Source organism: Myotis myotis, unplaced genomic scaffold (genome assembly GCF_014108235.1).
Source record: "Myotis myotis isolate mMyoMyo1 unplaced genomic scaffold, mMyoMyo1.p scaffold_m19_p_2, whole genome shotgun sequence".
In the NCBI taxonomy this organism is placed as follows: domain Eukaryota; kingdom Metazoa; phylum Chordata; class Mammalia; order Chiroptera; family Vespertilionidae; genus Myotis; species Myotis myotis.
In genome coordinates this window covers 88,033,542-88,059,325 of record NW_023416324.1, presented here as the reverse complement: position 1 = coordinate 88,059,325, position 25,784 = coordinate 88,033,542, and the positions used below count along the sequence as shown (strand labels likewise).

The 25,784-nt window shown below is 38.3% G+C and overlaps 1 protein-coding gene across 4 annotated transcripts in view; it reads right to left on the bottom strand.

The window, feature by feature from the left end:
- Positions 1–25,578, bottom strand: part of EEF1E1 (eukaryotic translation elongation factor 1 epsilon 1) — a 30,628-nt gene extending 5,050 nt beyond the window's left edge. For 3 of the 4 annotated variants that reach the window (XR_004974160.1, XM_036350751.1, XM_036350749.1), the window contains exons 1-3: positions 25,420–25,578; positions 14,555–14,755; positions 8,541–8,636 (exon numbers count right to left, since the gene is read on the bottom strand). Coding sequence is in view for 3 of the 4 variants with exons in the window: in XM_036350751.1 (XP_036206644.1) it covers positions 8,541–8,636; positions 14,555–14,755; positions 25,420–25,506 (384 nt within the window). In the remaining variant the exon portion in view is untranslated. Of the gene's footprint in view, positions 1–8,540; positions 8,637–14,554; positions 14,756–22,818; positions 22,949–25,419 lie in introns of all 4 variants that reach the window. The other variant, XM_036350750.1, reaches the window with a different exon arrangement.
- Positions 25,579–25,784: the final 206 nt, after the last annotated feature.

The window sequence follows — 25,784 nt, the reverse complement described above, 5'->3', positions numbered from 1 at the left end:
GAATTTTTTATATGTTTTTATTGATTTGAGAGAGAGAAAGGGAGAGAGAGAAAAACATCGATTCTGCCTCCAGCGTGCCCCTACTAGGTCTCGATCCCATGACCTAACATGTGCCCTTACCAGGAATTGAACTGGTGACCTTTTGGTACATGGGAGGACACGAGTTTTCAATAAATGCCAATTTTACATTAACCCAGGATATGGAAGCCCAAAGAGTTTGTTTACTTTATTGGAAAGGAAGATAGGAGAAAAAAAGAGAATAGCTCCCAAGAGACTAAGATATGTGTTTAAGCGCCTCCTGTGCACAGCACACCAGACAAGAATAACATAATTCCTATTCATTCTCTAATAGGCCGGTTCATTCTCTAATATTTTTCAGCACACCTCAAAGAAAAAAAAAGTTTATTGGCATGTAACAACTTAACAAGGGTATACTAAGTAAACTCATTAGATAGATGATAGATAGATAGATAGATAGGTAGATAGATAGCTGGCTATAGATGGTTGGTGTATACATATGTGGACTACTGGTTCCTTTTTACTGAACTCTGGGGATAAAATTTCACTAAAGGAGACAATGACCCACTTAATTTTAAGTGCTCACTGCTTACTACAAAGAAGGAAGAGCTATTTTCAGTGGCAAGTGCCTCAGATGGACAATAGACCTTCTAAATTCTGTTTGCAATAAAGCTGAACTCTATCTTCAGTGGATATAGCAGGTCACTGAATTTACTATCAAGCTGTAAGAATGCCCAGAGATTTGGCTGGAGACAGATGCAATAATAACAGCTCATGACAATCATTTCACTGGGCTCAAAATCCAAAGTAGGGGACTTACAGACTTTTCTCTAAGACAAATCTTAGATTGGAATCATGAAGAGTTGTCAGGTAAAGAGAAAGCCAATAGGGCAATAACTCACAGCCATGACCCATGTAAAAGTAGTGCAGTTAAATCTGCTGTTGTTAATTCAGCATTCATTTAACAGATATTGTATGTCTCCGTAAAACTGACATGCATGCTTAAACAAAGAAAAACACCTCAGTCACCCTTCTGTGGTTCAAACCCATGAGTAGTCTGCTTGTTGGAAGGTACTTTTAGTGAGATGGACGTCCCATGTCTGCTCAGAATTTAGCATATACATACTTGTGCTTACAGGAAAATATTATGTTAAGTTACTGGGTCAAAATAACTGAAGGATAAATCACTCTAGTATGCAATTATTAATACTGAATACAAAATAATATCAATAAAAGGACAGACACACAGTATTTTCTCAATAAGTGTTACAGCAAAATCCTATTTCCATTTTATGTTTACTACAAGGCAATTTAATAAGAAAAATTGATGCAAGTTATCCTGCCTTCCTTTTTGCCATTATGACATCAGGATACTAGTTAACATTATCTTTGGTGGGCTCATCTATCTGTTGGCCCAGTTTACTTAAATTATTAGCAGTGAGAGTCTCACTGCTTCTGTTACATAAGAATTTAAGTTTGGGTTTAAGTCCCACATACAAGCTGCCATAGCAAATTATAAAAATACGAGAGGCCCAATGCATGAAATTCGTGCACTTGTGGGGGGTGGGGGTGGGGGTGGAGGAGAGGGTGTCCCTCAGCCCGGCCTGTGCCCTCTCGCAGTCCAGGAGCCCTCGGGGGATGTCTGACTGCCAGCTTCCCACCACTGCTGCTGCACTTGCCAGCCATGAGCCTGGCTTCTGGCTGAGCAGCACTCCCCCTGTGGGAGCACACTGACCACCAGGGAGCAGCTTCTGTGTTGAGTGTCTGCCTCTGGTGGTCAGTGTGCGTCATAGTGACCGATTGTCCCGCCATTTGGCCGATTTGCATATTAGCCTTTTATTATATAGGATTATAAAGGATACTCATCTTGTTTCAGAGGGTATAAGGTTGCATCTAGTTATCAGACATATGCTACTATAACTGTTTCACCTACAATTTAGTTAATCCATGGCATAGAGATAAAAAAAATTAACACATCTGTCAAAAAAATTGGTCAAGAATGTCTTTTTTATGCAAAAGGTACTTTTTATTAAACGAGATGTCATGCTTTCACAGGTAGGAATTATGTTATTCTTGTCTGATGTGCTGTGCACAGGAGGCGCTTAAACACACATTGTGGAATAAACTAAATATCCATCTATATTTCAAAAGGTAAAACATTTTATAAAAAAACTTTTTGGTTCTTTTTCTAACTCTTTACTATATGTAAACTTCACCACTGATTTAGAAGAAAATATAAACATAGCTGCAAATCGAATAGGAAATGGGGGTGAGTTCTCTTAAATAAATAAATAAAATTCAAAATCAACTCCTGCAAACCTCTTTACTGATCATTAAAGTAAACAGAAAAACAAGTTTTACTCCGGGTTGGTTTCATGATCATTCAAATCTGACCACTTTCTTGCAATTTAGTCTCTCCAGAACTCTTTCTTTTAAAGTTTCCACTCGGCCATTTTGTGAGATGTTATTTTTCAGAATGACTTTAAACTGCACTAAGAAGAAAGCAATTCCAAACAATTAACTACAACTGCTTGTTGATCTATATTCAAGTTGCTCATGCAGACTTTGAAACGGTTAAGAGGGCAATGTATTTTCACTATTTACATTTCAGAACAGCAGCGTCTGCTCTCAGAAGACTAGCATATGCTGCTACTAGGCTCATTATTTAAAACAATAACAAGCTATACCACAGCAAAATCAATATTCTTCAACTTAAAACTTTCATATTTAGAGTCTCTAGTGTAAGGATAACAGACCCACAGTATAAAATTATTTTTATTCCAAGACCTTCTTAAACTTTGTCTAACATTTTATTCTAATGATTTTAAACCAGATGATCCATTTTAGAGGATGTAAATGTGTTCATTTTCCCTCAGAACACTTTGCTAGAAATACACAGAGCTTTCCTACAATGATCAAGTCACCCCTTAACCTCCTTTTGGTTTAAACTTTGGAGCTTGTCCCTTGAGTCTGAGAAAATTATGAGTGACCTCAATGTGCTACCTTTGCTACTTTTTCAGTGAACTATATACTTTTGAACTTACTATAAATAAACAGATTCTCTGCATGAAACTTAGTTTTCTTAGAACGTTTGGGTCCCCACCCCCACTCTGTACAAGAGGAAACACAATGCAACTGTTCTAGTTACTACTTCCTGCCTCTTATTGGTCTACACGCCAGTGTGTCTGCAGTGATGCTTGGCTCTCCCTTCTTAGCCATTCCTTTTTTTTTTTTTTTTTTTTAGCCATGCCTTTTTTATTTCTATTGGCACTCTATAACTAGTTTGAACTTTAAAGCCAAACAGATAATATTCTTGGTCATTAATTTTCCATGAGGACATGTGAGAAACACTTGAAGGGACCCATTCCAGATCAGGGAGAAATGCTGGTTTGCTACCTTTCCAACTGGCACCCTGCTGCCTTTAAGACATGCTTTATGGCCAGCAGTCCTGGACTGCTCTGCAGCTATTTCTTTTACTTTTCCTTTCTTTCTAAAAGAACAGCATATCTCCATCGGTGTTCCGAACTTCAAAACAAATGGATTTTAGTAGATAATAATCTTATACTCAAGCAGCACATAATGTTACAAAGGATTATAATAATCTTGAGAAACAGTCTGCTCACAGGGACTGCTATCTACTAGTGAAATCAGCTTAAAAAAGCAATGAGTCACTGGTGTGATAATAAACAGCCACACTAACTGGCAGTTTAACAAAGGAAGAACAACGTATTATTCCTCAAAGGGAATTTAGATAGATCAGATCTTAGAATTAGAGTAAGTCGGCCACAACTAAAATTGGGCTCACAGTGAAACAAAATACAGTAAGATTATTTGAAGACTTGAAGGTTTCCTGACTGCTGTTTTGTACACAGCACTGATTACATTTTAAGTATTTAATAACATGAACAAACAAATGAAAGAATGAGGGCAAAACTAAGTATACTGCCAAAACAGAGCATGGGAAACTGTCTGATGAATTTGAGCAGGTAGCCAATCTGAACTTTACATCTACTCTGCCTGAATTTAATATCTAGTAATCATTTTTTTCCTCATCTGGGTATATTTACACCTAACTCAACAGGATGTCAGTTACACCTCAGTGCAATTCTGTCAGGTTTTAGTCTGCGAGGCCTGTTCCTTGAGAAAGTATTTATTTCTCCCATGTACTTTGTCTGTACTTGGACCAGGGTGGGAGAGATGGTTTGGTTATGAACTCATTTTATGAACACAAAAGAATGGTTAACTTAGATATTATTCCACTCAATTATGTTTTTAAAAAGATAAGCATAATATCCTTAATTGTAATATGCTAGTCACTAATATGCTAGTCACTATATAAAGAGGATATACATTTCAAAATAAGAACTATAAATAGGTCCAGATCATTAAGTATTATCAATGTAACCCTAGTTTTAACATGCAGCATTGAATGAAGCACTACTCTGCTTGAAAACCAAATGCCCTGGAAGGCACCTAGATCCATAATTAAATAACTCTGCAGCTGGTGCTACGAATATTTTGCATTATGGAATTATGACCTTGTTCACTCTGCTGGCAAAGAAATTCCACACAAGCTCCCTCCTTCTCAGAGTATTCCTTTCCCTATTGCATGACCTGCGTAAGCCAGAAGAGAGAAAAATGTAAATATACACTTGGTTTGCAAGAGTTACACTTCATTTTTTTTTTTTTTTTAATTACATGGAAGAAACACTGTCCTTCTTAACGAAAGCTTGATGCTAACAAAGCCAGACCTCAGAGGGTCCTGACAGTCCCTTGTTAGCCTGCTGAGAAGCATCACATAGGATTAGAGATGGCATCTCTAATATTAACTTTAAAATTAAGTAATGCCATTTAAATATGTATTTATAGTGACAGTATGTTGTTATTGTTATATATAAATCGTTCTTGTTCCCTTCTATAAGGTAGCTTTGCTCACAGCAACATAGTCTAACTCAAATCAAGTTATGGACTTCCCCAAGTTGAAAGACTCCTTGGTTTGCAGCACCAGGAGACAGACATCTTAATAGCAAGCTCTCTTTACCTGGAGGCTTTTTACACTTCCAAATGAGATAAAAACAAAACAAAAAGACTACTAACAGATTTTGAATCAGAATGGAATAGAAAGAGGCGGGTATGATCAAAGTATTTCATCTCTACTTAAACTGCAATCATTTAAATACTTTAGATTTAATTATATTGAAGTATACAATCAAAGCTTATACTTTCACTATAAAGTTATGCAACCTAAAACAGGAAATATAAAGAGATTGCTAAATACTGCTAATTTCAACAAGCATTTAGCTACACAAGGCATTGTTCTAAGAGCTGAAGAGGTATAAAGAGAAATATGAACGATTCTCTTCAATCTCATTTTGCTTTAAATTGAGTCTTACTCCTTTTAAGTGTGGTGAATATTCAACCCACTTTATTCCTGTTGTATGAGTATAATTACTAATAACCCCAATGTCACTGACAAAAGTGTTGCTTTGGATAATAAAGCATATGGTCATTCTACTTACAAGCAATAGTTAGTCAAACTTAACCAAAGCTTTCTAAAACAATAAATATTTCCTTGGAGAGCCAAAACTATCCGAAGTCAACATATTTTTCTGATAATTTCATGATTCTACATTCTATTTTTCTCTAAATGTCTCTTTAATTGGTCACTTAATATTCTGATCAGAAATTAGCACTAGATTCCATTTTCTTATTCACTAATTGTTTTCAAGTAAAACAGTCATGCCCAGCTGGTATAACTCAGTAGTTGGGCATCAACCCATGCACCAAGAGGTCACTGGTTCAATTCCTAGTCAGGACACAAGCCCAGTTGTGGGCTTGATCCCCAGTAGGGGGCTCGCAGGAGGCAGCTGATCAATGTTTCTCTCTGATCCATGTTTCTCTCTCCTCCTCTATGTTCCTCTAAAAATCTATAAAAAAAACCACAACAGTCTTATCTCTTCAATGAGATTTAAAAAGTTGCTTGAAAATAGTTTTACACTTCTTTTATGTCCCTCCAGTATAGAATGGGCACACATAGTAAGCTCTTATTAAGTAAATTTATAATAATTAAGAGTACTATGCTGAATTAAGGATCAGACTAGGCCATTACAATAATAATGTTATAGAACTTAACACAATCACTTAGGGATCTTTGAGAAATAATGCTTCCTAAGTCATGTAAACCCAAATGGAGGAATTACAGCTCCGCCAGAAGACAGAGTTTTCCTTGGCCCTTCCAAAACAGAAGCTGTGTCTTTGTATAAAGTACTCAATATTCCTAAGCATTAGTTTCCTTCTCTGTAACAGAAGGACAATTTTTTCCAAGAAGAGTTACAGTAAAAAATGAAACAAGTCAGAACTGAGATAGCCTGCAAAGTACAAAAAGAAACAGAGGAAAGAGTACTTTAGTATGCTTTAGGAGCCCAAGATCAGTGTTTCTCTCTGATCCATGTTTTTTACCAGGAAATTAGTGCTAGAACTGAGTGATGCTTGAGAAATACAATTCAATTTGGGAGGAAGATAAAGGCTAGGCCAAGCAGTAAAAGAGAGGAGCAGTGCAAGGACACTGAGCAGAAAGAGCAAAGACTGAGGAGACTCCAGGGAGTACATTATGGCTCAGAGAGGTGTGTGGGGAGAATGATGACAATGAGGTTAGCAAGGGAGGTAGGGCCACATGAAGAAGGGTCTCCTGTCCTAGGGAGTGAAAGAAAGAAAAAGGTATAGTCATGAAAAAAATTGCCCCAGTGGCAATAAAGATGGACTGTAAGAGATGTGATTGGTTGCAGGAGGCCATTTCAATAGCTCAGACAGAACATAATGAATTCTAGAACTAGGGAAATGTCATCTAGGATCACAGAAATAGACACATGGGAGAGGCATCCGTGAGATAGAAACAAGGCCTCACTGACTGAATGCATGAGGTAAAGAATACAGAAAACAGCCGAAACCGGTTTGGCTCAGTGGATAGAGCGTCAGCCTGCGGACTGAAAGGTCCCAGGTTCGATTCCGGTCAAGGGCATGTACCTGGGTTGCGGGCATATCCCCAGTAGGAGATGTGCAGGAGGCGGCTGATCGATGTTTCTCCCCCATCGATGTTTCTGGCTCTCTGTCTCTCTCCCTTCCTCTCTGTAAAAAATCAATAAAATATATTAAAAAAAAAAAAAAAAAGAATACAGAAAACATATGAGTTCTTTTTTCCACAAGGGGAAGATGGATGTTGGGAGGAGGTTTGAGATAGAGATGTAAGAAAGTACAAACTCTGAACCCAACTGCCTGGTTTCCAGATCTGGTTTTGCCATTCACTTGGGTGATCTCAAAGAAGACATTAGACCTCTCTATGCCTCAGTTACTTCATCTGTAAAATGGGAATGATAATAGTACCTATCTCACAGGGCTATTATATGGATTAAATGAGTTAACATCTATAAAGCATATAAAACAGTCCCTATATAGTTAATGACATATAATTGTTTGTAAATGGGAAAATTTAAGATGGGAAACAATTTAAAGTAAAGAGACTAACCAGATAGAGGGGAAAACTGAAGATATAAGAAAGGATATAAAATTTGGGACAAGACCCAGAAAAGGGGCAGAAGGTAGAGAGGGAATTGAGGTAAAAGGCCAGTTGAATGGATTAGCCTAGGAAAACAGCAAGATAATTCTTTTAGTCCAGAAAGAGGAGACAGGATGAATAAGGATGTAAACACAGAAAAGGCTGAAAGGTGAGTGTAGTCAAAGGCTAGCCTCTATTTTCTGAGTAAGGGAGGAAGGCTCTGTGATAATGATTGAAGATAAACGGGGGAGGCGGAAGAGTGGGATTGAGCAAAGGGCTAAAGGTCTGAAATTGTGCCTGGGAGGAATAAAAGAGCTGATCAGCATTATAGCCCCGCTAAAACTGAATAGATAAATTTATAGTGATACCAACCTTAGTGTAATTTCTCCAACATAACTCAGCCTGGATATAGTATTGAAGGCATTTATTTAGACTAACCAAGAGTTGAGGATTGACAGGGAAAGGGTGGTAAGTGTACAGTGTAACAAAGAAGCTGAAGGTATTGTAATAAAAGGATGGATGTAGTTGAAGTTACACAAAAGGGGATCTAGTTTGGATGGGGAAGAAAGTATACAGGTTAGAAAAAGGGAAGGGGTGACTTCTGATGATGGGATTTAGGGAGTAAGAGATTAAGAGCTAAGTATAGGAGGTCTCACAGAACATGGGGTACTGGAATTAAGATGGAGAGGTGGGGTTCAGGAGATGATGACAATCAAATCCAAACGGTGGCAAGAGGAGTAGTTGCAAAGAGGAGCAGAAGCAAGTACAAGAAACAAGCAGATTAAGAAACAGGAAACAACTGTTTGATGGACACACGGAAGGAATATTTGCATAAGGTACCGTGTATAAAAATTATTCCTTTCATTTTTATTTGATAAACTGAAAACTGAAATTTGATTCAATTCAAGACAAATAAATATAATCATCTGAACATTATAGGAAAAAAAACAGTAACTATTCAAATACTCACTATGAAGCGATGGAGTCCATAGTATAAAATAATATCTGCTAAGGTAAAGTTATATCCTGTAAGATAGACTTTGTCTTCAAGATATGAATTAAGATCCTAGAAAGAAAACAAAATGTTTATTTAAAAAACAGTAATACTAAAGTTAACTACTGTATCATTTGATTTTAAAACATTTAGAAGGCTATTAAATACACAGTACTGACATGTTAGTTTAATAAACTATCTTTGACATTAATAGAGTCACATTTATTCAGAATCACAAATCAAAATCACCTCATTTTTTAAAAAATAGGGCAAACATTGTTAGTCTTATTTTAAAGAAATAAGAAAACATTAAAAAATGATATTCAAACTGATCATTTCAGATCCCTAAATTTTTTTCGGGGAGTGGGAGTGGGTATGCAGAGGAACATTTTGTAAATCACGCTCATGTTGGATTTATTTTTTTCATTAAAATAGAAAAAGCTCTTCGATTTCTAACTCTTTAGAGAATTATAATTTGTTGGTGTATTGCATTTTTATATATTTTTAAAATTTTAAATGTGGTAGAATACATGTAACATAAGATTTGCCATCTTAACCATTTTTAGCTGTATAATTCAGTAAGTGTTAAGGGTATTCACACTGTTGTGCAACCAATCTTCAGAATTTTTACATCTTGCCAAACTAAAACTCTACTAAACAACTCCCCATTTCCCTCATACTCCAGGCCACGACAACAACCATTCGGCTGTTTCTATGAATTCGACTACTTTGGATACTCCATATACGTGGAATCATATAATTTTTTTCATATGCAACTAGCTGATCTCATTTGGCATAATGTATTCAAGGTTGTAGCATATGTCAGAATTCCCTTACTTGTAAAGGCTGAATATTTCTGTGTGTGTGTGTGTGTGTGTGTGTGTGTATTTATCACACTTTATTTATCTATTCATCTATCAATAGACATGGGTTGTTTCCACTGCTCCACTATTGTGAATAATATTGCTATGACATGGGTGTCCACATATCTGAAACCCAGTTTGGGTATATATCTATAAGTGGAATTACTAGATCATATGGTAATTCTATTTTTAATCTTTTGAGGAATCACTATATTTTTATATAACAGCTGTACTATTTTACATTCCCGACAATGTACAATGTTTCTAATTTCTGTACATATTCATTAACCTTGTTATTTTCTGTTTCTTTGGTAGTAGCCAACCTAATGAAGGTGAGAGGATATCATCTTGTGGTTTTGATTTACATTTCACTAGTGATTATTACTGTTAAGCATCTTTTCATATGCTTATTAGTTTTATGTATCTTCTCTAAAGAAATGTCTCTCGGGTCCTTTGTTCATTTTTTATTTGGGTTCTTAGTTTTTTCTTGGTTGGGTTATAAGAGTTCTTTATATATTCTGGATATTAACCCTTTACCAGATACATAATTTGCAAATACTTTCTCCCATTCTATGGGTTGCCTCTTCACTCTGTTGATTATGTCTGCTGATGAACAAAATTTTTACTTTTGTTGCTGTGCTTTTGGTATCATACCCAAGAAATCATTGTTAAATCAAATGACGTTTTCTTCTAAGAGTTTTATAGTTTTAGATCTACATTTAGGACTTTCCATTTTGAGTTAATTTTTACATATCATGTAAAGGGTCCAACTTCATTCTTTTGCAATTGGATATCTAGTTTTTCTAACACCTTAAAGACTCCAGTTTTAAACACCATTTATTTATTTATTTTTATTTATTTATTTATTTATTTAATATATTTTATTGATTTTCCACAGAGAGGAAGGGAGAGAGATAGAGAGTTAGAAACATCGATCAGCTGCCTCCTGCACATCTCCCACTGGGGGTGTGCCCGCAACCCAGGTACATGCCCTTGACCGGAACCGAACCTGGGACCCTTTAGTCCGCAGGCCGACGCTCTATCCACTGAGCCAAACCGGTTTCAGCTTAAACACCATTTAAAGCAAAAAAGTTTTCTGTCATTTGTTCTCCAGACAATTACCATCAATTTTTAAAAGATTATGTTAAGTATATAAAAAAAAATAGTTCATTTAAAATCATTCCCTCTCTCCCCCAAATACTAATAAGCACTGAGCTCCCTAAATAACCAATAGGTACTTTTGAAGGAAAAAGTATTTTAAGTACATGTTAAAAAATGATTTTTAAAAATCTTAATAGTTCCTAATCTAAATTGAAACATTGTCTGATAGACCAGCAAAAATAAATTAATTTCCTGAGAAAAGAAAAAAAATTTAGATAAAATAATGTTATATAATACTTTTAGTCCTCAAATTTAACAGCACAGAAATTTACACTAAATTACCTTTAAATTAAATAAGAAAAAACATTCATATAACTTTACAAAAAGGTTTACAAATAGATTATATGAAATACTATCAGATATTCTCACAGGCTCCTCTAAAGACTAGTTATTAAACACTGCCCAGTAGCCAATAGCATTTATTTTGGGAAAATTCCATAAGCTGTAGAGAACATTTTGTTTTCTTAAATCGCATTCCAAATGCCTGACACATAAGTAGTTCAGTAATCAGTAAATGTTTGCTAAATTAAATTTAATCTCTTTAAATTTGCCCACACCTTCATTTAAAGATAGTAATTTTCAAAATGGTATAAGAATATGGACTGCCAAGGATGATATAGATGAGGGCATAAAGGAAGGTAGACATAAATGAGAAAATAAATTCTGAGGAATCAAAGTAAAATTTGGATAGGAACAATAAAATATATTAGGAGCTACCACTTAAAAAATTCTATAATAATCTGTTGAATGGAAATAGTTTTACTCCAAACATCTTCAAATGAAAAGTTGATAAAGTATTAAAATAAAATATTTTTTAAAAATGTTTTTATTGATTTTTTTTTTTAGAGACAGAGGAAGGGAACGGAAGAGAAACATCAATTGGTTGCCTCCCACAAGCACCCTGACCAAGGATCGTGCCTGTAACCTGGGCATGTGCCCTGACCAATAATCCAACCAGCAACCTGTCAGTGCACAGGATGACATTCAACCAACTGAGCCACACAGGCCAGGGCTCTTTATTTCCCTTTTTTTTTTTTTTACAAGTCTTTCCGATGCTATCGCCAAACTTTAAAAAAATATTTCCCCATATAGAGTTCCACCTGATTTTTCTGTTTCTTCCTAACCACTAATAACACTGATAAAGCAGTATAATAAGCAACTATATATTCTCTATCTAGATTCAGCAAATGTTAGTGTTCTATAATGTCTGCTTTTTGAAATTACACATTTATCTTAATTATGAGCCATTTATACTCAGAATCATGGTTTTAGTAATGAAATGCAACTTTAGAGAGCAAGAATCAAACCCTTTTCATAATGCCCTAATAGCAAGAATTTTAGAAATAATAAAAAGATAAATATCTAGTCTAGATGGGCAAAGAATACATGTAAGCACATCTTTTAAAATAATGAAAATGCTATAAGCATTATTAAAAAAATGCCACAGCATTAATAATTTTAAGAAGAAAAAGTAAACTAAGAAATCACTTTTTGATTTACTTGTTTTGGTAATGAAATTGGGGTGGTGAAGGAAAAAAGGGTAATATCCATGTCAGCAAGGGTTTTGTGGAAGAGGTTACTCTTACATACCACCAAAACTGCAATAATGCACTTTCCTGGAGGGCAAATTAGCTACACAGTCTTAAAAATGCATATAGTTTTGGCTCAGCAATTTCCCCTGTAGGAATTAGCTTAAGGAAACTAATGAAAATATGGTAAGATATTTAGCAATAACCTAGTAACTACATGGGGATAGACTATTTAAATTCTGGTACAAATATATGATGGAACACTAACAGGTTATCAAAAAGATAATTTAAATGAATATTTATGAACATGTAAATATATTTACAACACACTGTCAGTAAAGAAAAGAAAACACACGCCTATATATAAAGGAAAAGCTTGGAAGGAACACAAAAAGGGTTCAATAAATATCTGATGACTGAACATAAATGTTATTAATAGTTCTCTCTTCATGGAACTACAAATGTTTGAAATTTCTTTTATTTGCTTATTTATATTTCCTAATTTCTATAATAAATATCTATCACCTTTAAAATAAAAACACTATTGTAAAACAGCAAAAAGCAAAGCAAAACAGAATATAACCCTTCTCATCTGTCCTCATATGGCCAAAACCACACTGCAGTCCATTATCTGTAGAATTGTCTCCTCACTGGTCCAAGTTCTGTGAGGTCAGGGACTGTGTCTGATGGGTCACTTCCATATCTGACACACCGCTGTACGTACAGATACTGTGGCAGATGGCAGAGCAAGGACCATAACCCAAATCACCCAGGTCCTCATATATTTTGAAAATGGCAATAGTTCCAGTCAGATTGTCCTGATTGAAACTTACATATCTCAAATACAACATTTTGGTGGAATTACTTTTTATGCTCTTAACAGCAAATCTATGTTTTGAATTTAAAAAAACAATTCAATGAAATCCTGCTCCTATCTTTCAGAATCAAATACTTTATTACTATCCCTTTTCTGGAAAACTATAAGAGATGCCTACAAAGGAACAAGGCCTGAAATTTATTTTCTACCAGTTCTATTGATGGTATCTATTAAGAACTAGTTTAGCACTAGCTGGTATGATCATGGTCAAAGGCACAAACCTTGGTTGTAGGCTCAATCCCCAGCCCTGGTCAGGGAGTGTGCAGCAGGCAACCAATCAATGTGACTGTCTCATATCAAAATTTCTCTTTCTCTCCCCCTTCCTTCAACTCCCTCTAAAAATCAATGGGAAAATATCCTCACGCGAGGATTAACAACAACAACAGAAAACCAACCAACCAACCAAACAAAAAACATAGTTTAAGCCATTTTCCTCAGAATGACAAATGAAAAACTTTCAGTACCATATCTTCTTGCACAACTTACTAGTATATGATTGATTTATATGATAATGGAAATAAAATTAGGAAGGAGTTCCTGCAATGATATATGATTGTCTGGATCAGTGGTCGCCAACCTTTCAGACCTCATGGACCACCAGCAGTCTGCGGACACCGGTTGGCGACCGCTGGTCTGGATGATCTCTAGGTTCTTTTAACTTTTAAGCTTTCATAATTTTTTAAAAATTTGCTTTATTTTTATTTACTTACTTAAATATGTTTTTATTGATTTCAGAGAGAGGAAGGGTAGGGAGAGATAGAAACATCGATGAGAACCATTGATCGGCTGCCTCCTGCACGCCCCCTACTGGGGATCGAGCCCACAATCCAGGCATGTGTCCTGACTGGGAATAGAATCCTGACTTCCTGGTTCATGAGTTGATGCTCAACTGCTGAGACATATAAGCTGAGCAATTTGCTTTATTTTTATAAACATAATTAAGAAAAATAATTTCAGTTGGAATGTTTTTCATTCTTGGTGACTCTGGAGCCATATTTAGTTTATATTTTATCTCAGTAGATATTTTTGTTCTAATGTTACTTCTTCAGAAAGAAAATATATTTAAGTCTTAAAGGAGGGAAATATGAGCTTTCTCATATCAATCTGACAACTTTTTTCAAACTACAATCCCAAAAGATTCTAATTATCTTTGTCTTTGAAAAAGTTACTTTACTGATTAAGGAATCAGGATTTCCTAGTGAAAAAACAAACATTAAGCCATCACATTAAAAAAATCTTAAAAAGTTATAATTACTGACTATGGTAAGTGGTATGAAGGAAAAGTACAGGGTGTGGTATTATGAAGGAAAAGCCTAAAGGACAAGGAATGGCATCTGTTTGAGAGAGAAGTAGGCAAAGATGTTTCTGAGGAAGGGGTATCTAAGCTGAGATCTGAACAGGGAAGGCTGGCAGAGTCTGTTCAGGTAAAAGTAATACCAGGTACAAACCCCAAGGCAGAAGGAAATAAGAAGGCCAAAGTTTCAGCTATTGACATTCAGGGAAGAGATTCCTGCTATTAATAGGTCATTCATTTCAACCTATAAAGAGAAGTCACAATACCTTCAACAAAATGCGGATATCATCTTTATTAGAGTTTCCATCTACTTGAGTTACTCTGTATTCTAACCATTGTTGAACTACTGCTTTTTCTTCTGCAGTGGTCCCAAGCAAATATTCTTTGTTGGCTTCCTTGACTAGATGAGCTGCTATAGTAGCCAATCCTGTTAGACATGGACCACTGTTTGTTTGAAGAACTGGAATCTAAAAAAGAAAAAAAAGAGTTCTTCATGTAAATTTTAAAACAAATACTAACAGGACTGCAATTCTATGTAATCGCTAAATCCCTCAACCATTTTTCAAATACTCTTAAGATTTCACTTTAAGGGTTTTTTTCAAGATGACAGCAGAGTAAGTGGATCCTTCTTGCACCTCCTCCCAATACCAAAATGAAAATAAAACTAAATTGGGGTACATTCACCCTAAATTACCAAGTAAAAACTAGCCAAAGAGGAGACTTTTAACAAGGAAGGGCAGAAACCATCTAGAGACTTGTAGGAAGGGCAGGGTCACGAGAGCAGCTGGCCCAGCTCCTACAGGCACCAGGCTGAAGGTGAGGAGATATATCTTAACTACAAGGGGCGGGGGGGGGGGGGGGGGGGGGGGGCGGCGCGATAGGAGGAATAAGGCCCAGGGCTCTCCCAGATGGAGAACAGTGGCCCATGAAAGCCAAAGAGAAAGGTAGCCTGTCAGAGATAAAACCACTTAAAAAAATAACATTAAAAAAAAAACACACACAGGATTTTTGTTTATAGCCACTCACCCAGGCTTTGGTGGAGGGAGGGCAGTGCAAACTGCAGTCCCCTGAGGAGATTCTGAGATGGGAGGTATTGGGAGGAAGAAGTGGTGGAATGACGACAGGCGCGAGACCTGAGCTCAGTCACCTCCCCACCACCCCATATTGCAGTAGCCATTTTTCCTGAGAAGCACAAGCCTTTCCCAGCATCAGCAACCTGGGGAAAGGCAAGGATCCCTGCCCCCAAGGATACACCTCACTCCACCTTCAGGAAGCTTGCTCGCCTCATCCTGCATCTCAACCCCTGCTGAGGAGTCTGCAGCAGAGGCCAAGCCTACAAGCTGTGTAGTCTCAGGGAACATCACTGACTGGCTTTGGGATGGGGCGATCCCCCCCACTGTAAAGTGACTGATACCTCTCCCTTGCGAGAGAGCTGGTAAAAACTACCAATTTCCAGAAGACCCCACCAGACTAAATATGAGATCCACCCTGCTGAGGTCAGGGGAATATTCCAGATAGACTCAAATGAGTGGCTCTGCGATGGGGGAACACACCCACCATCTTTGCTGAAATCAGAACGGCACCTCCCCCTCACAAGAGACTCAGAGGTCTCATCCCAATTCTGCCAAAAGCCCTTTCGGAAAGAGCCTTTGTAGTGACTAAGTCTGACAGCAGGCAGAAGCAAGCAGAGGCAGAGCCCAAGCTGCCTTGGGACATTTGCTGACATGGCCTGTAAAGCTAACAAGCCGGCCCTAGAGCACAGCTTGGCCTCTCCCTAGCACAGCCGAGCTCTGTGGGGGCAGCCATAAACCATGGATCACTTGAAGCCTTGAAAAGGTTGCGAAGGGCAAAACATGGTTAGCTTTGGACAGCAATCAGCACCAAATTACCTCTCAAGAGCATACAAAACAGTCAGCTTCAGTCAACATAAAGCAGCATCCAAAGGGAGCTCCCATAATGCATTTAACTCTGCTGAGACAAAATCCACTTCAATTATTTTTGCATTTTTTACTGCATTGTAATTATTTTTTACTCTTTTTTCTTCCATATCTCTTTTCTCTTTCCTTTTCTTATTCTATTTTTCTCTTTATCCTCTTAGCCTCTTTCATATTTATTTCCTTTTCATAATTTTTTACATTCTTTCATTTATAGTTTTCCTTTTCCTATTCTTTATTTTTATAATTGCTCTCCCTTCTTTTCTTCCATATTCTTTTCTTCCTACTATTTTTCCTTTCGTAATTTTTTTCCTTTCTTTTATTATTCTTGCTCTCTTCTCTCTTTTCTAATTCTCCTTTGTTTTGAAGTTTCTTTTGTTGTTGTTGTGGGGGTCTTTTGTATGTTTTGTTTACTTTCTAGTTTTACTTCCTTTGTTCTATCAACACCTGCATAACAGCTCACACAACATGGGGGGGTGGGGGTGAGCCCCACAGTCTGCCAGCCTGAGGCAAGATCCCGCCCATGAATGGGACAGATATAATCAAGAACCAATTGCAACAGGAGAACCCAAATAACCCACAAAAGGGACATCCCTAGAGCATCCAGCTCAGGAGATCAAAGAAACTGCACTGCTGGGTCCCACAGGACACTTATTACATAAAGAAACCTTACAAAGACTGGGAGTCATGGCAGTTCTATCCAATACATAGAAACAAACACAAAGAGACAGCTAAAATGGTCTCCATATGAAAGACAGCTCCATATGAAAGAAAAGGAGAAATCTCCAGATAAAGAGCTAAATGAAATGGAGGTAAGCAATGATCAGGAATACTGTTCAAAATAATGGTTATAAAAATGCTCAAGGAACTTAAGTGAGAATTACAAGGAACTTAGTGTGAAATACAACAGCATGAAAAAGGAAATCGAAACCATGAACAAGAACCAGTCAGGAATTGAAGAAGACCATATCTGACATCAAGACTACACTGGGAGGAATTAATAGATTGAATGCAGCAGAGGACTATATCATCGATTTGAAAGACAAGGTAGAAAAAAAACACCATTTAGAGCAGCAAAAAGAAAAAAAATAATTTTTTTTAAAAAAGAGTAATTAAAGGGAACTTTGGGACAACATGAAATCACCATCACAGAGGTCCTAGAAGGAGAAGAATGTGAGCGAGAAATAGAGAATCTGTTAGAAGAAATAATGACAGAAAACTTCCCTAACTGGGTGAAGAAAAAAAAAAATCACACAAGTTCAGGAAGCACAGAGTCCTAATCAATATGAACCTACACTAAGGCACAACATAATTAAAAGAGACCCATACTAAGACACAACATAATTAAAATGGCAAAGGTTAAAGATAAAGAGAATCTTAAAGACAGCAAGTATGAACAAAAAGTTAACTATAAAGGAGTTCCCATTAGACCAGTGGTTCTCAACCTGTGGGTCGTGACCCCTTTGGGGGTCGAATGACCCTTTCACAGGGGTCGCCTAAGACCATCGGAAAACACATATATAATTACATATTGTTTACAGTAGCAAAATTACAGTTATGAAGTAGCAACGAAAATAATTTTATGGTTGGGGGTCACCACAACATGAGGAACTATATTAAAGGGTCGCGGCATTAGGAAGGTTGAGAACCACTGCATTAGACTGTCACCTGATTTCTCATCAGAAACATTTCAGGCCAGAAGGGATTGGCATGAAGTATTCAAAGTAATGAGAAGCAAAGACCTGAACCCAAGACTCTATCCATGAAACCTACCATTAAAATTGAAAGCAAAATAAAGACTTTCCCAGACAAATAAAGGGCTAAAGCGGTACATTATCACCAAACCAGCATTGCAAGAAAAATGTTAAAGGAAGTGCTGTAAGAAGAAAAAATAGAGAGAGGAACATGGGTATAAAGAAAAAAATGACAATAAGTAAGTACCTATCAATAACCTAAAATGTGAATGGATTAAATGCCCCAAAAGACATCGGTAGCTGAATGGATAAGAAAACATAACCCAGATAGATATATGCACTCTATAAGAGACCCACCTCAGAACAAAAGACACACAGGATGAAAGTGAAGGTATAGAAAAACATTCTCCATGAAAATGTAAACAAAACATGTTGGGTAGTAATACCCATATCTGACAAAATAAACTTCAAAACAAAGGCCATAAAAAGATAAAGAATTATTAAAAGGATTGATCCAACAAGAAAATATAACCCTTGTAAAGATATAGGCACCCACTCACTATAGGAGCACCTAAACACACACACACACACACACACACCACTCTTGGTAAACTCTAAGGGAAAAATCGACAGCAATGCAGTCATAGTAGGGGACTTTAACACCCCACTGACATCAATAGATAGATCTTCCAGACAAAAAAACCAACAAGGAAACGGTAACCTTAAATGACACACTAAATGGAATGGATATTTCATCCCAAAGCTGCAGAATATACATCCTTCTCACATGCACAGAGAACACTCAAGGACAGACCACCAGTTAGGACACAAAACAAGTCTTAACAAATTCAAGAAGACTGAAATCATATCAAGCATCTTCTTGGATCACAATGGCATAAAACTAGAAATCAACTACAGTAAAAAAACAAAATTATTCAAACACATGCAGGCTAAATATCATGTTATTAAACAATGAATTGGTTACTCATGAGATAAAGGAAGAAATCAAAAACTTCCTGAAAACAAACAAAAATAAACACACAACAACCAAAAATCTATGGGAAATAGTGAAAACAGTTCTGAAAGGGAAGTTCACAGCATTAGAGGCCTACCTCAAGAAATAAGAAAAGGCTCAAATGAACACTATAACACAACAAGTAAAAGAATTAGAGAGCAAGAAAAGCCCACAATAAGTAGAAAAAAGAAATAATAAAGATCATAGAGGAAATAAATGACATAGAGACTAAAAATAATACAAAAGATCAATGAAACCAAGAGCTGGTTCTTTGAAAAGATAAATAAGGTTGATGAACCATTAGCCAGACTCATCAAGAAACAAAGAGGACCCAAATAAATAAAATCAGAAACAAAAATGATGACGTAACAACTGACATCATAGAAATAAAAAGGACTGTAAAAAAATACCATAAACTGTATGTCAAGAAATTGAACAACCTGGGAGAAATGGAAAAATTCCTAGAATCATACAATCTTCCAAAACTCAATCAGAAAGAATCAGAAAACCTGAATAGACCAATCCTATAGAATAAAAGGGTGATATGCAAATTGACCCTAATAGCAGAATGACCAGGAACGACTGGTCACTATGCCACGCACTGACCACCAGGGGGCAGACACTCAATGCAGGAGCTACCCCCCTGGTGGTCAGTGCGCTTCCACAGGGGGAACTCCGCTCAGCCACAAGCTGGGCCGATGACTGCAAGCACAGCGGCGGTGGCGGGAGCCTTTCCTGACTCTGTGGCAGTGCTAAGATGTCCAACTGTGGCTTAAGACATCCCCCAAGGGCTCCTGGGCTGCCGGAGGGATGTCTGACCGTCAGCTTAGGCCCCATCCCCCTGGGGAGTGGGCCTAAACTGGCAGAGGGACATCCCCCAAGGGGTCCCAGATTGCGAGAGGGCACAGGCCGGGCTGAGGGACAACCCCTCACCACCAGTGCATGAATTTTCATGCACTGGGCCTCTAGTAAAATATAATGAAATTAAAACAGTAATAAAAAAAAAAAAACTCCCAGCAAACCAAAGTCCTGGACCAGATAGCTTCACAGGAGAGTTCTACCTAACTTGCAAAGAAGAACACCTTCCTTCTCAAACTATTCCAAAAAATTTAAGCTCTTTTTACAAAGTCACCATTATCCTAATTTCAAACCAGATAAAGATACTACAAGGAAAGAAAATTACATTATGGGCCAATGTCCTTGATGAACATAAATACTAAAATCCTCACCAAAATATTAGCAAATCGGATCCAGCAGTACATTAAAACGATCATACACCATTACCAAGTGGGATTTATCCCAGGGATGCAAGGCTGGTACAATATTCACAAACCAATAAATGTGATTTATCACATAAACAAAATGAAGGTTAAAAAAAAAAAAATCACATGATCATATCAATAGATATAGAAAAAGCATTCAACAAAATTCAGCATCCATTTTGAGAAAAACTCAGCAAAGTGGGACTGGAGGGATCATACCACAATATAATAAAGGCCATATATGACAAACCGAGAGCCAGTATCATATTCAATGGACAAAATTAAAAGTGTTTCTCTTAAGATCAGGAACAAGACAAGGGTGTTGCTTTCACCACTCTTATTCAACACTGTACTGGAAGTCCTAGCCACAGTGATCAGATGAGAAGAAAAAATAAAAGACATCCAAGTTGGAAAGGAGGAAGTAAAACTGTCATTATTTGCAGATGACATGATATTATACACAGAAAACCCTAAACGCAATCTACAGATTCAACACAATCTTATTAAAATACTAATAGTATATTTCACAGATCTATAACAAATATTATATGGAACCAAAAACAACCCCAAACAGCCACAGCAATCTTAAAAGAAGAACAAAGTTGGAGGAATCACAATACCGGACATCAAACTATACTACGAAGCCAATGTAATCAAAACAGCCTGATACTGGCACAAGAACAGGCATACAGATCAACGGACCAAAACAGAGACCCCAGAAATCAACCCATGCCATTATGGTCAATCAATATTTGACAAAGGAGGCAAGAGCATACAATAGAGTAAAGACAGTGTATTCAATAAATTGTTTGGGAAAACTGGGCAGGTACATGCAAAAAATGAAATTAGACTACCAATTTATACCAAAACTCAAAATAGATAAAAGACTTACATTTAAATGTAAGTTGCAAAAACCTTAAAAATCATAGAAGAAAGCACAGGCAGTAAAATCTCAGACATTTCATATAGCAGAATTTTCACTGATACATCTAGGGCAAGGGAAACAAAGAAAAAATAAACAAATGTGACTATGTCAAACTAAAAGCTTCTGCATGGCAAAGGAAGCCATCCTCAAAATGCAAAGGGAACCCACTCTATGGGAGAACATATTTGCCAATTATACATCTAATAATGGGTTAATTTCCAAAATACATGAAGAACTCATACAACTCAACAAAAGGAAGACAAACAATCCAATTTAAAAATGTGCAAAGGAGCAAAATAGACACTTCTCTGAAGAGGACATACAAATGGCCAATAGACATGAAAAAAATGCTCAATGGCACTAGTCATCAGAGAAATGCAAATTACTAAAACTACAATAAAGTATCACCTCACACCTGCCAGGACAGCTATCATCAATAAATCAACAAACAACAAGTGCTGGCAAGGATGTGAGGAAAAGGAACCCCTAATACACTGATGGTGGGAATGCAGACTGGTGAAGCCACTGTGGAAAACAGTATGGGATTTCATAAAAAAGTTAAAAATGGAACTGCCATTTGACCCAGTGATCCCACTTCTGGGAGTATATCTTTTTTTAATATATTTTTATTGATTTCAGAGAGGAAGAGAGAGATAGAAACATCAATGATGAGAGGGAATCATTGATTGGCTGTCTCCTGCACATTGGACCAAGCCCGCAACCCAGACATGTGCCCTTGACTGGAATCCAACCTGGGACCCTTCAGCCTGCAGGCCGTCATTCTATCCACTGAGCCAAATAGGCTAAGGCTGGGAGTATATCTGAAGAATTCCAAAACACCAATCAGAAAGAATATATGCTAGTACATCCCTATGTTCATAGCAGCACAATTTACAATAATTAAGATCTGGAAACAGCCCAAGTGCCCATCAGTAGATGAGTGGATTCTATGCAGCTTTAAAAAAGAAGGATCTCTTACCCTTTGAGACAGCATGGATGGGCCTGGAGATTATTATGCTAAGCGAAACAAGTCAGTCAGAGAAAGACAAGTATCACATAATCTCACTCATATGTGGAATCTAATGTACAAAATAAACTGACAAAATAGATTGAGATGCGTGGGATACAATGACAGAACACAGAGGGGAGGGGGGTAGAATCGATGGGAAAAGATTAACCAAAGAACATATATGCATAAAGGAATTGCCCATGGACACAGGCAATAGTGTGGGGAAGGCCTGGGGTGGGGTTGGGGCTGGGTGGAAGTGGGCAAAGGAGGGGAAAATGGGGGACAATTGTAATACTGTCAACAACAAATTTTTTAAAAAAGATTTTACTTTAAAATACTGAACTATGTACTAAATTATGTAAATTAAAGTCAGGAGAAGAGCAGGTATGTAATTTACATTTGATAAGAGATGTTTGATAATGGTAATAACTATACTACTATATGTACAAAATGTTTATAACTGTGTATGTACAAAAAAAGGTGAAAATCCTAATAACACTGCATTAATTTCGATTAAGTTTACCTATACCCTATTTTATTTTAGCAAGGTGAACATGCTTAAATAAACTTGACTTCTGTAATAACAAAAACAAGAAAGTTATAGTGACACTGAGTTCATGTTGCTATAGTTAGAACCACCAAATGGGATCTAGGCTGATTTTAGTGATATGTGATCTAATAATACACTTACCTCTCTCATTAACTAGGTGCAGAGTGTGACGGTGACTTGGTTTTCATGGATAGCATATTCATCAATTCTGCAGTCATTTCAAGAGAGGTCACTCTAAGTCAGTGGTCTCAGCATTCCTAATGCCGCGACCCTTTAATACAGTTCCTCATGTTGTGGTGACCCCCAATTTCATTGTTATAAATTGAACATAATTAAAGCATAGTGATTAATTACAAAAACAATATGTAATTATATATGTGTTTTCCGATGGTCTTAGGCGACCCCTGTGAAAGGGTTGTTTGACCCCCAAAGGGGTCGCGACCCACAGATTGAGAACTGCTGCTCTAAGTGTTGGTCCATATTTCATATTTTTAAAAAACATTGCAAAATATAATTGGGGCTACTGAAAATAAAGTCAGCTTCAGGTAATCTCTGAAAAATAATCCTCCTTTTCATTTTCCCCCTCCAACAGCAATACTAAGGGTCAGATTATAAGAAATTGCTAATTAGTTTAAGTGTTCTTGATGCCCAACTAAGTGAAGCATTATAAAAAACTTAAAAGAAAATGGAACGTTTCATCCAAGGGGAAGACTGACCATTATAAATAACAAGAATACAATCTAAATGACCTATGCAAACCAAAAATGAATACATTCTTGGGAAGGCTGCTGCTCTTATACTCACCTAGTGATTTATACTTTTCAAGGAACTCTGATACTTACATTAAGTCAACAGGACTCTGTGAAGTATAAGGGGAGATTAACTTTTCATAGCTAGAGTCAAAGGTTACCCCTGAAAGTTAAAGGGAGTAACACCACTTTCCACTTCCTCAACCACTACTAGTTAAGTTTTTGGGGAGTCAAAAGTTATACACAGGATTTCAACTGCGTGAGGGGTTGGTGCTCTAAACCTCCATATTGTTCAAAGGTCAATTGTATTTCCCATTCACTACTTAGCTTCTTGAATTCTCACTTTTGCCTTCACACTCAAATAAAACTACTACCTCTAACATAACCCATAACTTCCCTTAAAAATGTATTAAAAGAAAATATGGAATCCTCTGAAGGTGTTGGTAATGTTCCATTATTTGACTATGTGGTTACTTGGGTATGTTCACTGTGTGGTAACTCACTAAGAATTGTATACCTTTTCTGAATGTATGTTGGGGGGGTGGGGGAGGGAAGAGGAAGGGAGGGAAGGGGAAGAGAGGGGAGAAGGAAGGAGAGGGGAGGGGAGGGGAGGAGAAGAGAGGGGAAGGGAAGGGAAGGAGGGAGGGGAGGGGAGGGGAGGGAAAGGGAAGGGAAGAAGGGAGAAGAGAGGGGAAAGGAAGGGAGGGGAGGGTAGAGGGAGGGGAGGGGATGGGAGGGAAGGGGAGGAGAGAGGATGGGAGAGGGAAGGGAGGGGAGGGGAGAAAGAAACCAAAGAACTTGCAAATGCAGAGTGTGTGTGTGGTGGTGGTGGTGGTGGGCAGATGACAATTTAGAGACAATTATTAGTAAAAATAAATTATGCACAACCCCAGCATACTAACTCAAAAAAATCCCATTACCTTGTCATCTAATCATCTTCCAAAACAGGTATGTAATCCTGTCCTCATTTTACAGATTAAAAAAACCCAAGGTCACCAGGTTTGTAATGTCAGAGTCAGGGTTTGAACAAAATACAATTGGCTCCAAAGTCATTCTCTTTAGTACAGAAATCTTAGTTGCAATCATGGCACATCTACTATTTTCACATTCATCTTAATGGTCTTCAATTAATTACTTTTAACGGCCGCATAAGTAATATGATGAACCATTCCCCTAGAGCTGGATCTCTGAATTGTTTTCAGTTTTCAATTATTATTGTTGATTCAGTTTTTAATTATTATTGATAATTATTATTATGTTGCAGAGAATGACTTGTTGGCTTACACTTGTCAATTGTCTTAAAAAACAAACAGCAGCCTGAATCTTATCACAAACCCTCATCCCTTACCCAAACACATAAATAGAAACTTTCAATAGCTGTCTCCTGCTAAAAGAAAGCAAGAAAGAAAGGAACCAGAGGGAAACCATATTGTTCAAAGGTCACTGCATCCGCTTCATGCAGCTCTGCTCAGGACCGCGAGGGAAACCGCGGCAGGGCTGGCACACGGCTCAGGAGCCAGCTCTCTGAGGGGTGTCAGCGTTACCCATCACGCGCACCCCCAGGCCCGCACAGGGCTCGGGGCGGGGCAGCGCCCGCTCCCGCAGCGGCTGCGGAAGGATGAATGAAATGAAAGCTCCCCTCACAGCAGCTGCTGCCACTGAACGCCAGCGTTCAGCCTCCGGGCTGGTGTCTCTATGGGCTCGGGTGGGGTGGGGGATTCTCTTCGCTTCCCCAGAACCGGGTCACGGCCATCTACCGGAAGGCAGAGTTCCGGCCGAGCCCACAGGGGGCGGTCCCTCGCCCGTTCCGGGAGCGAGGGCTGCAAGAGGAGACCCCAGGCGCCAGCCAGCCCCGCGGCGCCGACACGTGGGAGCTGAGGGCCGCCTCCTCCAGCCTCCGCCTCCGCCGGCCGGCCGGCCGGCCCGTCCGCCCTGGCTCCGCAGGCCCCGCTCCCGGCCAGCTCTTCCCCTCCGCGCCGCCTGCGCTTCTCACCTGGCGCTCGCCCTGAGCGCTGTACTTGTTCCCTTTGCTCAGCCCCAGGGACTTCTCCAGCAGCGTCAACTCCGCGGCCGCCGCCATCTTTCCGTCTGAGCTCCCGGCAGGGGCGTGACAGCGAGATCCCCGGCGTCGGCGGGGCGGGAAGGCGCTGCGCAAACTCTCCGGCTATTGGCTGAACGCAGGGGGCGGGGGGGCGCTCCTGCGCGCGGGGGGCGGGGCCACGAGAAGGGCCTGGGAATGGGCGTGGCGTGAGACAGGTGGAGCGGCGGTGTCCCTGGGCGCGGAGCTCTGCCGGGAGTGCTGCAGAGCCAGCCCTTGGTGGCCAGTGGACGGCATCTGCCAACTTCTAAGTGGCAGGC